This window comes from Castanea sativa, chromosome 7 (genome assembly GCF_040712315.1).
Source record: "Castanea sativa cultivar Marrone di Chiusa Pesio chromosome 7, ASM4071231v1".
Classification (NCBI taxonomy): Eukaryota; Viridiplantae; Streptophyta; class Magnoliopsida; order Fagales; family Fagaceae; genus Castanea; species Castanea sativa.
The window spans coordinates 15,820,503-15,833,724 of record NC_134019.1 but is presented as its reverse complement, the minus strand read 5'-3'; the positions used below and the strand labels follow the sequence as shown (position 1 = coordinate 15,833,724).

The window sequence follows — 13,222 nt, the reverse complement described above, 5'->3', positions numbered from 1 at the left end:
AATCTAGTTTAAAATTGAAAAATGAAATCTAAAATAATTTTGGTTGTGCTCCCTCCAAAATTTCACCTTTACACTTTTCAAAACTTTTCGTTTTGGTCCTCTCCTCTCTATCTCCGTTAGTGTTACTGTGAAGTGCACAAAACATTGTGGTTTAGTGTTTTCATGAAAAAAAAATTAAATTTAAAAAAAAAAAAGCTAAAAAGGAGAAAAGAGGATTAATAATATGCAATGCTATTGTCAATCGCCAAGATTTATGCACATAAATTTCTTAATAATATGCCCCACATAATTTTTTTGATTAATAATATGGTTGTAGGAAATGAGGGAGTTGGTTAGCTTCACAGGTCAGACTGAAATCATGATGGATCAATGCAAATAGAAAGTAGGGTGGAAACTGCTGATGAGTTCGTCTTATGGTTGCCTAGTCATTTAAGAGTACTTAGAAACATAATGTCTCTCTCCTAAAAGTTCAAAAACACTTAGATCTTTGAAATTTTTGGGTGGATGTAAAAAGGGTCATGTTATTAAGTGTCCTAACGGCAATTGTCAAGGTAGAATTCTCAATACAGTCAACCCACTTTTTCTAAGCAGTCAAAGCCACTTTCTTCCCAATGTAGTAGGGACCGTTTTATTCTCCTTAAGGATTGCCCTAAGAGCAGCTGTTGACATACTCCATGTAAAAGATTGGGCCTTTTATTGGATGCCACAGACTTGCAGTAAAAGATCTAACATTGATGGTGGCAATGGTCACTGCTTTTGATATAGTAGAACTCATTTTTTGTATACAAGATCTGTTAGTGTTCTATCATCACTTATCATGAATTTACCATCTCATAGTGTATATTAGTTTGTCCATGACAGAAGAAAATCAAATTAATTTAGCTACTCTAAATATCTGTGCACTAGGAAAAAAAAAAAAAAACCAATTTGAATTAGCTCTATTTTCTTCATTTGTATCTTGGAACTCTGATTTGTAGCGCAGGGGTTAGTTGTGTGTGTGCAGCTTGCTAAGCCCAAAACCCGAATGCCATTCCGAGGTTGGCCTCCAACCCAACCATGATGCTCTGAGTTGCATCAATGGGCATGGCTATATATTCCAGTATGGATTCTAACATCTGCATTCTTCACCTAAAGTTCAAAGCAACCCTTCCATTGCCTTGATCACTTATTTAATAAGAGTATAAATTAAACTATTAACCCTGCATTCTTAACCTTCAAATGGGCCTAAATTGGAATAAGCCTTATTTTTATAATCCTACCGATCACTTATAAAATAAGATTATAAATTAAACAGTTAACCCTCCATTCTTAACCTTCAAATAGGCCTAAATTGATAGCAGTAATAGATTCAAATTGGTTATTAGTTTTGGTTTGCCTTTGCCCTTCTATTTGATCAATTACAGTAGATTTTTGCTCAAAAGCAAAAAATATGACTATAAATATTACAGAAAGGAGATGCTGCAAAAGGAAGCAGAGTGAAATTCAGACACAGAAATGACATGAATTCTTTAGTTTCCTACAACTGTCAAGAAATCTCTTTAGCCATTTCAGGTACACAGTACAGTGAATCAAAAGAACAAAAGTTATGCTTCTTTCTTCTATTTTGTTGTATCTAGAAGGTAACCCCGGTACCTTGATTAACAGAAACTTTCCTGTCAAAGCTGGTGGAACTGTTACTCTTAAATGTGGTCATTCTACCATATGAAGGATCAGAATCATCTGGGGAGACATCCCAGTGTTCCATCATTGCCCTCGGAATTTGAAGGTGAATGTCAAGGGGTAGGGGAGGTAGGCTTACATCTCCTAGTAGAAATTGCACTATTCTTCTCATATTAGGCCTACAGTTAGGATGAGGATGAGAGCAAAGTAAACCAAGACTAAGTACAAGCTTGACTTCATGTAGGATATAGTCATCCATGTGGGATCAACAGCCTGGGTAATCTCTTCTTTGGAATGTAGCTCCCTAACCCAGTCAATCAGTAGCGGTTCCACGGCATTCTTTTGAGGCTCGAGCTGCCTCTGTCCACATGCTACTTCAAGCATTAATATACCATGACTATACACATCTGTACTTGTAGCCTTGCGTGTCCTGGTGAGTTCAGGCGCCATGTACCCTAGTGTACCTACAATGTGGGTTGTTTGAGAATTGTTCCCATGTTCATATATCCTTGCCAAGCCAAAATCACCAAGCCTTGCATCAAGATTTGCATCTATTAGAACATTGCTGGGCTTTACATCTCTGTGAACCACTCTTTGGTCACATTCTTCATGGAGCCCTGCCCCCAATCCTAAAGCTCCAGCCATGCACATAATGCGTGGCTGAGATTGCACCAGTTGCGGCAGAAAACCCCACATACATGTAATCATCTATAACCAAAGAGAGGTCAACCGGGTATGATATCAAAGGCCGATCTGCCATTGGCATGCCAAGAGGAGATATTGATAAATTGATCAACATCTCTTGGCTGTTATAATCAATCCACACTTGAATCGGGTGCCCACTCTTGAGAAAAATGGTATTCCTATCATTAATGCTTGTGGAGTTGTAATAGGCTGCTGGCTTGGATATGTTTGAGACCAGGCTAGATATATCTATTCCTACATGATTATCATTGATGTCCTGGAAATCACTTCTTTGGACGGTATCAAACTCAACTGCTAGAGTTGGAGTGGAGAATTGATTAGTAGTATTGTTATATGGAAGGCCTAGAAATTGGGTTGAAAGGCAATCATTTAGTTCTTTGGTGGACATGAGAACAAAAGCAGGACCATGTCCTCCAAGATCAGGGTACTTAGGAACAATGGAAAACACAAAGTTAGTGCTAAAGGTCAAAACTGTTGATTTATTGTTGTTTTTGGTTTGTTTGAATTGTAAAGGAGATGGATAGGTAGCATGCCCGAGGACCTTGGGGGAATCATTTGTTATGACCAGTAGGCCATTGGATCTCACATATGAAGCTCCATCTAAGCTTAAATTCGCTTGGAGAAATCCATTATGCACAAAATCAATCTCTGAACCTACTGACCCTAGAACGAAGAGATGCAAAAAGAAGACAATTAACGCTTCCATTTCAGATTTTTGAAGCTGTTTTTGGTGTGGGAAGTACACCTTGGATTGGGATGCCTCCTAATGTATAAATGGGTGTGTGAAGGTAAATTCTAGTTTTAGCTGTTTGGTATCAAAAACTTGGATTGGATTAAAATACCTGGCTAAGAAGGAAACTAAGCAGAGTCTTTGTCCTATAATGGAAAGGGACAGGTTTGGACATATATTGATAATTGGAAAGGTAGAGAAAGTGTAGAAAATTGAGAAAAGAATGATTGTAGTAGACTAGTTGCAGCAGAGAATGTTTGAAATGATATTTCTAACCATATAAACAGTTTTCAGCTACCCTTTCTACCTGACTTGTAGGTTGTAGTGGAACCTTGATCTTATTGGTATAAACTACTTATTGGCGACCACATGGGAATAGTTGAATTTCATAGGGACTTGCTTAGTTTCTTGGAAGTTTGACAAGGAAAATTTCGAGGAACACACATTTTTCCATATATAAAATGAAAAATTATGGGTTGCTTGCTTGCATGGTCATATTGCTACGCAAAACTAGATGTCAAAGTGAACTTCCTTGTGCAAAACTATGAGAGCATTTACCACATGGGGGTGTGACTTGATGGTAGGAGTCCTCGTTCTGCACTTAGAGAGGAGCGGTTCGAGCGATAGTCCCAGCAAAGCCTGTGTGATACACGTAATATTACCCATTACCGTCACGTGGCGTGGGGTCGATGAGCCCACACTAAAGACCTCCTTTTTCATTCAGCAAAAAAAAAAAAAAAAAAAAAAAAAAAAAAATCTATGAGAGCATTTTTTTTTCTCTTTTTTTAATGATTAAACTACGAGAGCAAGTTGTGTCATTTAGATGATAATAATAATAATGAAATATAATTGAGTTTTTGACGTCCATTGACTGAAGAAAAAAAAAAAAATCCACATTCTCCATGCTAGTCCATATTGGTATTCTTGGGATGTGGAGTTATCTTCAAGTAGAAATGAGCTCAACCCCATCATTCAATTTTTGACTGAAAAAGCGCATTGATTTCCTTTAAGATTACATGTAAACAGATTTCATAGGGATTCTGGCCTTTTGCCCCTATTTTAAAAAATATTTAGCAATATACCCCTGTTTACTATTTAGGTTTATGCTCCTGTTCCGAAACTCGATTTTATTAAAATCGATTTTTAATAAAAAAAACTTGATTGGTAGAAAATCGAGTATGGGGCGATCAAACTTTAAAAAAAAAAAAAATGCATGGAACTCTAATTCAAGGAGCTCGAGTTCCATACCTATAGCGGCATTCAGTAACACCTATAGCGGCGTTTTCAATGGAACTCGAGTTCCATGCAATTATTTTTTAAGTTTGATGAGTTCCATACCTATAGCGGCGTTTTCAATGAAACTCGAGTTCCATGCAATTTTTTTTATAAGTTTGATCAGCCCAAAACCTATAGCGGCGTTCAGTAACACCTATAGCGACGTTTTCAATGGAACTTGAGTTCCATGCAATTTTATTTATTTATTTTTTTTTTAAAGTTTGATCAGGCATAACTCGATTTTAAACCAATCGAGTTCTTCATTGAAACTCGATTTTGAAGAAATCGGGTTTCAAAACAGAAGCATGGACCTAAATAGTTTAGAAACAGGGGCATATTGCCAAATATTTTTAAAAATAGGGGTAAAAGGCTAGAATCCCCCAAATTTCATGCCCCTTTGAAGCCTGTGAAGTAAAGAGTTATCTAGTGTCAACTTGGAAGTTGGATGGTTTGCTATTGAAAATTGTAAATAAGTTTTTTAGTGCCAACTTATTGGATGGTTTGCTATGGAAACTTGTGAGGTATAAAGTTTTCTAATGCCAAATGGTAAAATACCGAGGGGCGGTTTGGAAATAGCATCCACAGACCACGAGCCATTTACGGATTTAACTATCATATCTTCTTAGAATAGAAGTTATTATTAGAAATATTTTAGTGGAAGAATGATGAAATAATAAACGTTGTTGATAGCTTTTTATTATTGTCAAAACTTTCCTATTATGGTTTACTAATAATTACCTTAAAGGCATCCGTTAATATAATTCTTTATTTTAATAGTTTTAGAAATGTATACATTGTCTTAAACTCTCAAGCACGTTGTGTATGAGGATATGCCAATTAAACTACAAAACTTTTAGAATCTCTGAGCTGACTGGTGATTGGACATGCAACATGATGACTAGTGAGGAAGTAAAATAGTATATAAACTGAGCCGAGTTTTCCATTAGATCATATAAACATAAGCCTAGTTAGGGCCTATTTGGATAAGCTGTTTCAAAATGTGCGTTTTAAAAACACTAGTTTTTAAAACATGCGTTTTAAAAACCCCATTTTAAAAACCACAGATAAGTGTTTGGTAAAAATGTGAAAATATACGTTTTCTATTTTTAAAGCCATTTAAGCGTTTGGATAAGCTGTTTTAAAAATAGTTGTTTTGAATGTAAATTCTAAAAGAGGACTTAACTATTTTTTTAATGTTATATTGTCATTTTTCCTGTGATCAGTGTTTTTTAATTATTGAAAATATGTAATTAAACGTAACAATTACATCAATAATAACAACAATAATGATGTTTTTGTTGTTGAAATTCATGGAGAGAAGTTTATCAAATTTAAAATACTAAAAATAACTCATCAAGAAAAAGATATTAAAATGATTAGAAAAATAATTATATTAAAATGTTAATTGCCAACAATATCAATACTAGACAATCCATTATAATAATAAAAAAGTTCTTATAAACCAAAACACCAAAACAGAAATAATAAAAATATTGTTTACAACCCACAAATGGATCAAGCTATTTTGTCACGAACAAATTTCATCTCCACATTTTGTATATTTTCAACGTTTGTCTGTCTGCTACTACCTTCTCCACTACTATTGCTTCTTGGTTTGCCAAGTCATGTTCATCCCAATTGATGATACCTCTGTCTCTTATAAGGTGGCAAATATCCTTTCCTTAAGAGGTATTTAGCATCAACTAAATAATATTTTCCTAGCAAAAGAAAAAAAAAATGTAAGATGTACATAAATAATATCCTTCATACATATTTAATGTATAAAAATTTTATATACCTGGTGGTGGTTTTGGAAAGTTAACAGATTGTCGATGGATAGCATATAAGAAAATACGTGTATCATGTGCTGCACCCTCCCATCCAGCCATAACAAATGTGAAAAGTAAATCAAAATCGCATGCTGCCATCACATTAAAAGATGTCACACCCTTTCTATTATAATATGGATCTTTCTTGTTGTCTCCAACAACAACTTGGATATGAGTACCATAAATGGCACCAATGCAATCCTAAAATAGAATATAAATTTTAGTTACTTAGGAAATTATCCTACCAAATATTAGAAACAAATTAGAATGTATGACATGAATACCTAAAAGTGTGGCATGTACAATGGATTCTTTTGCATATGTCTTGGAACTGCACTAAATGTAGGGTTAGAATGCTTGAAGATATTCATTAACATTATGTTAAGGTGTTTCAGAACCCTATGAAAATGTATGTGTATAGTCTCACCAGAATGTTGGAATCTTTCTTGAACCATCCTATAACAAGTTCCTAGTCCAACCTTTTTTACTAAAGTGGGTATTAGGTCGATTACCCTTAAATACCTCATCCACACAAGCTTCACAAAAGATAGTCGTTACTCTTGATGGCCATTGAACTCTAACATTTGAGCTATTTTGGGATTGTTTGGTGTTGGGATTTGAAGTCTCCTTGTTCTTAACCATCTAAACAAAATATAGGTTTATTAATAACAATATTCAACTAAATATGTAAAAATTCCAATGCTCTTACAAACAATACTCTGTTATAGGTAAAACAATTTCACACGTAATAAAGTAGCAATACATTTTAGTTAAAAATTAGTTAATGACAGAACTAGCAATAGAAAAAGTCGGTGGTTGGAGCCTTCTATTAACTAAGAATATATAAATAAATTTTTTGGCTCAGAAATAAGATGATCTGAAGCATCATGACTCATGACTGATCGGTGTTGCATGTGTTTGAGAACCATCTTGTTGTTTCTCAATGTTTTTGTAGATGGGCATGCGTGAACCAATCTTTTTTTTTATATTCTTTTTCTAGCTGAATCGTAAAATTGAAAAGAAACAACAACACAATAAACTAGCTGCCTAAAGCAAAAGGCAAAAACAAAAGGCATAAGGACAAAGCTAGAAACACAATGAGAAGGATTCCATAGACAAATAAAAAAATAAAATAAAAAACTGAGAATTTACCCCACTTAGCAAGCGTGTGAGCAGCCACATTCCCCTGCCTATTCATCATAGAAAGCTAAATTCTAATCTCGCCGCATTCTAAGTTCAGCTTAAGTGTAGGTTCAATTTATAAGGCAGCAAGAACAAATTGGATGAAACAAATGCCTAAATTTTTTAATGAATCATAAATTTAATTGATGATAATTGTAAAAAAAAAAAAAAAACACATAAACGCATTGCAAACCACTTTTAAACTGCAAAAGCACATCAGAACAACAACCTGAAACTTTCCATCAACCCCATCTATCTGATTTTTTTTTTTTTTAACTTCACAACCAGTAAATAAACAGCAACAACAACAACAACCTGAAATATTCTTCAAACCCATATACTTTTCAACAAGAAAAAATGAATCCCATCCAATCCAAATGGTTTTGATCAACCTCATCTCTCTGAAATTGTTTTAAACACTTCACAACCGGTAAAGAAACAACAGCAGCAACAACAAATCACTTATTCATGTAAATTTTAATATTTTGAGTTTATTCAGTCATCTAAACTAACATGCAAAAACCCAAATCAATATAATTATTTCAGAGATGGGTAATGGAGAATGTTTACTTGGAAATCATGATGCAGAACAACGACTGGAGAGAGCAACTGAGCAATAACAGAGAAGAAATCAGTGAATATCGTGAAATTGATGAGGAGAGAACCAAGACTAATGAGATATGAGAATGTTTACCTGAAAATCGTGATGCAGAACAATGACGACAATCAGAGAGAGCAACTGAGCAATAACAAAGAAGAAAGAAGTGAATATTGTGAAATTGATGAGGAGAGAACCAAGACTAATGATATATATATATGGAGAAGGGATAGGCTGGGATTTCGGTAAAAATAACCTGAACTGCGCAAAACAGTTAGCGGCAACCCAATTGTCCCAACCACGCAATGTTGAAAAAGCCGTAGAAAATTTCATTTTCGGAATCTCGAAAATCTGCGGAATTGAAAACGCAATCCCGCAGATATCGCCTAGCCAAACGCAATCCCGGAATCGTGATTCGCAAAACTGCCGTTTTGTGCAATGTAAATGCCTAAACAAACGGGCCCTTAAACTTAGCCATACTTGATAGAAACTTCTTTATGATCATTCATGTTTCAATCCAAACACTGTCTAGTTCTTTGTTTTTTTAGTTAAACTTGGTCATACTTGATCAAACTTTGTTAAGGTCTAAAAAAAATCATGATAAAAGGCGCAAACAAAGGGCACATTGGGCCAACCCATGGGAAGTAAAAAATTGAGGAAAGATTGGGCTTACAAAATAAAAAAGGATGATGGATTTGAGACCTTGGATCCGTGAAGAGACAAGGTTTAGAGTCCATAAAACAAAAGGAGAAAGGAAAGAAGTCAGCCCGCCAGAATCAGAGGAACCAAAGAAAGTCCAGAAGAAAGGGGCTGAGCCAGGATATCAGAGGCTACTTGGGACCTCTGGGTGTGCAGCACGGCCAATGTGGGATTAAGATAGCTCAAAGGGGGATCATAAGGCACTAGGAACGAAAGGGAGATGGGTCCTTTTCGAAGCACTCAGCGATGCAACACAAAGCCAAAGGGCTTGGAGAGCAACGACTCAATAACAAGAGGCCGGTACCTCAGGGAACCTAGAAAAGATACCCACGAAAGGAAATAGTTGGGGAAACCTTCGATTTGGCAGAGAAGGACTTAGCTTACCAAGAAAAATAACAAAATGAGAGGGGCGGCTAAAAGGGGACTAAGCCTGAAAAGAGAAGACAGAGAAAAAACTTGGAGGGAGCAAAGTTAAAGGTCAGGTCCCCCAAAGGCACCTCAGAATGGAAGGTCAGCAAGACACTTTCGAAGGAAAAACACCAAAAGAATAGAACTATGGAAAATGAGAAAAGAATCAGTCGTCAGAAGGGCTGGAACAAACAGGGGGCTCTAGTACCCAGGGAGCCAAGGGGGAAGAATCAATGGTACCCCAGAACCCTAAAGTGGCACTATAAAAGGGAGAAGCAGCCAACGTTGAAGGGCATTTTTAGCAATAGGGAAATCATATAGAATCATTGAGAAAAAACTTTGTAAAACTCACAGAAAACAAGGAAATATCTCCCGGTTGCCCAGAAACAGCCACTACGGTATATACTCGGATTCAAACTTTACAAGTCTTAAAGACTTAGATAGTCATCTAAGTCTGTAATTTTTGAGATAATTTGAACCTTGTATTACGTCTTAGTGAGCATATTGTAATCCATAATTAAGAAAACCAATGAAATATTTTCTATTGATTTGAGGATCTCGAACAATTATTGCTGTGTTTTCTTTATTATATTTGTCTTCCTTTGTTGTTTTCTTGTTGATCGATACACATATTCTCGCTTGCTAGTGTATGTTTATTGCAGGAGTCTTGTCCTGTGCACCACTTGGTCTGTAAACAGCCCATTTAGTTGCGGTGAACCAGACCCAATTCCTTCAAACTACAACTAGAGGGTCCGGGGTCCTTGTTTAAACTTGGGCCTGGATACTGTTCGAAAACTGACATTCACAAACTTCTTTTTGATCATTCAACCTAAACACTCTCGACTTTTTTTTTATTTTTTTTTTATTTTACCTAGTATTTCAAATTACATATTTATTTAATTTTTAAAAAAATTAAAAAAATTTGGCATTTTATAAATCTGTTTCAAATAAGTTGTCAAAATTTGGTAATCATGAAAAGTTATTGAAAATTGAAACGTAACCCCAATTTTTGGAAAATAGTAAAATTTTCATTAAGATTTATACTTGAGTTAATTATAAATTCCGTTAAGAGAATTTGGATTGATTTCAAATGTATTGGAAATAATTTTAAATAGGTTTGAGAAGTCATTCCCAATATGGATTTTTGTTAATGAATTACTTTAATGATTTATTAAATAATTTTTTATACATTTTTTTAAAATAAAACCAAATTTCACTAAGAATTTTGGTCTTTAGTCACAATCAAAAAGTTCTCACTGTTAAGCACACATTTGCGACGATAATTTGTGGTTGTAACTAAAGCACACACAAGGCCGGCCCTAGACATTTTGGGGCCTTAGGCGAGAACAAAAATGTAGCATTTTTTTATATTATATTTATGTATTAATTAAATTAATATTTATTTAATATTTTTATATTATAATATATTTCATTTAAAATATATTTTTCTTGCATTTTGAGATGCAAATTGCCTAATTAAATTTTTGTATTCAAGTTCTTCTAGCATCTCATTTTTTATTAATTTTAATTTTGAAAAACTTCTTTCTGCTGAAACAACTGTAACAAGTATTGTTAGTAGAATTCTATAAGCAATGCATGCATTTGAAAATGAATCTAACATTTTTATATAATTTAGTATGTCAATTGAAGTATATTATTTTATTTGTAAAATTTCTTTTAAAACTTTTAACTTTGAAAATAATTCTAAACCATCAATATCATAATAAACATCATGTTTGAGAAAATACTCAACTTTAAAATAGTATTATTGCAAACTATCATCATCTGGTTAAGAGAGAGAGAAAGAGAGAGAGAGAGAGAGAAGGTATGAGCAAATTTTAGGGATTTAAGATTTTTGATTTGTTTTGTGGGTAATTTTTTAGATCGGATTTGCATTTTTTCCAATTGATTTTTGATTTGTCTAGAGTTTAAGGATGATATTTTTGGGATAATTGATTTTGTTTAGACCAAAGAATTTTTTGGATATCAATGTTTACATGGATGTTTTAGATTTTTTGTTCTTTGGTCACAAAAATGTACAAGATTTTTTAAAGTTTCACTTGAAACTAATTTATTTTTTCTACTACCCCTTCTTTTTCAAAATTTTGGGGTCCCCTTCTACATAGGAGCCTTAGGCAATGGCCTAATTAGCCTAGTGGAAGGGCTGGTCTTGAGCACACATTAGCGATCACATGAGTGCCGTTGCTAATAGGTTTTTGATAATGCTACGGAAGGAATTTTTTTCTACTTTTTAAAAGTGGTAAGAAATTAACTTTTAGCGACGACAAATTGGTGTAGTCAAATTAAATACAAAATTAAAAATGTACATAGGAACTTTAGTTACTACACTATGATGTGGTCAATCACATTCATTGTTATGGTGTAAGTTTTTATTTGTGAAATTGGTTGTATCTTGAGTTTATTTTTACCTTTGTAATACTTATAATATAACCACATTCATTGTTATGTTGTAAGGTTTTATTTGTGAAATTGATTGTATCTTGAGTTTATTTTTACCTTTGTAAGACTTATAAAATAACCGGTGCATGTGGACTAACAGCAACAACTTTGTCAAAGCTTGTGAAACTGCTGCTCAATGATGAGGTCATTCTATAACTAGAAGGATCAGAATCATTGGAGAATTCCATCACCCTAGACTCTTCGAGGTGAATGTCAGATGGTAGCGGTGGAAGGCTAGCATCTCCCAGTAGGATTTGAAGAATTCTTCTCATACTACGCCTATTGTCAGGATGTCGTAGAGAGGAGAGCAAACCAAGAACAAGCACGAGTTCAACTTCATCTGGGTCACAATCATCCAGTATTGGCTCAACTGCTCTTAGAGCATCCACAGCAGTGGAGCTAAAAATTTAGTAATTTAGCTCCACCAAAAGTTACTTTATCTATTTTACCTACATACATGTTACAGCAGTGGATCTATTTTAGCTTTCAACACAATAAAATAATATAAACATCACAATAAAATAATATATCTACCACAATAAAATAATACATCTCACTACAATAAAAACACCACAATAAAAAGGTAATGTGAACACAAAATAAAAAATTAATTTTTTTTTAGCTCTCATGAATAGTGCACATCTATCTATAGATGTGCACTGTAGCAATGAGCTAAAAAAATATAGATTTAGCTCCACTGCTGCATGCTTCTTTTTAGTGTTTTGGTGGAGCTAAAATAGCTATATAGCTATTTAGCTACACTGCTGCAAGTGCTCTTATAATCTCTCCTTGAGAATGTAGTTATCTTACCCAATCCACCAACAGTAGTTCCTCAGGGTTCTTTTTTGCCTCGATCGGTCACCTTCCACATGCTACTTCTAGCAGTAGTATGACATAACTATACACATTTGTGCTTGTTGTGGCTTTCCCAGTCCTTGTAAATTCAGGCGCTATGTACCCTAGTGTTCCCACAATGTGAGTTGTATGCGGATTGATACCATGTTTATAAGCCCTAGCCAGGCCAAAATCCCCAAGCCTTGCATTGAGGTTTGCATCTAGAAGTACATTACTTGGCTTATCATCTCTATGAACCACCCTTTGTTCAGATTCTTCATGGAGGTAGAGCAATGCTTGTGCAACACCGATGAGGATCTTGTATCTTTGCTTCCAAGTTAGAATTTTCCTCTGCTCCTCACTATCAAACAAAAGCTTGTCGAGGCTTCCATTTGGTACATAGTCATAAACAAGAAGGAGCTTGTCTTGTCTACGGCACCACCCATGTAGTTGGACAAGATTTCGATGCCTAAGGCATCCCATGCTTGTTATTTCTGCAACAAATTCTTTCATTCCCTGGCATGAATAATTAGCAACCCTCTTAATTTATTGCCACTTCTATTCCAATGCTAGGGACTAGCCCCCTGTAAACTCTCCCAAATCCTCCTGACCCAATAATATTTTTCTCTCCAAATCCGTGTGTGGCAGAGAAGAGTTCAGAATACTTGAATCTACGAGCTAGCTCTATAATCCCTATGCCTCTATAATCCACAACCAATTTCCACAAGCAGCTTGAATAACGTTATCATTATATTCTATCAAACATTTTTTTTTTCTTTTTTCTTTTTTTGGAGAACCAACTGTTATTAACTTATGAATTATGATTGTCATCTTACCTTTTCT

General features: G+C 34.7%; 1 protein-coding gene across 1 annotated transcript; it reads right to left on the bottom strand.

Annotated features, from left to right (window-relative positions):
* Positions 1-2,266: 2,266 nt before the first annotated feature.
* Positions 2,267-12,892, bottom strand: LOC142644038 (uncharacterized). The gene is made up of 4 exons (XM_075818727.1): positions 12,408-12,892; positions 11,626-11,920; positions 6,168-6,399; positions 2,267-3,027 (listed from the first exon to the last, which is right to left on the bottom strand). Exons 1-4 carry the CDS (start codon positions 12,890-12,892, stop codon positions 2,267-2,269), a joined length of 1,773 nt encoding a protein of 590 aa, XP_075674842.1.
* Positions 12,893-13,222: the final 330 nt, after the last annotated feature.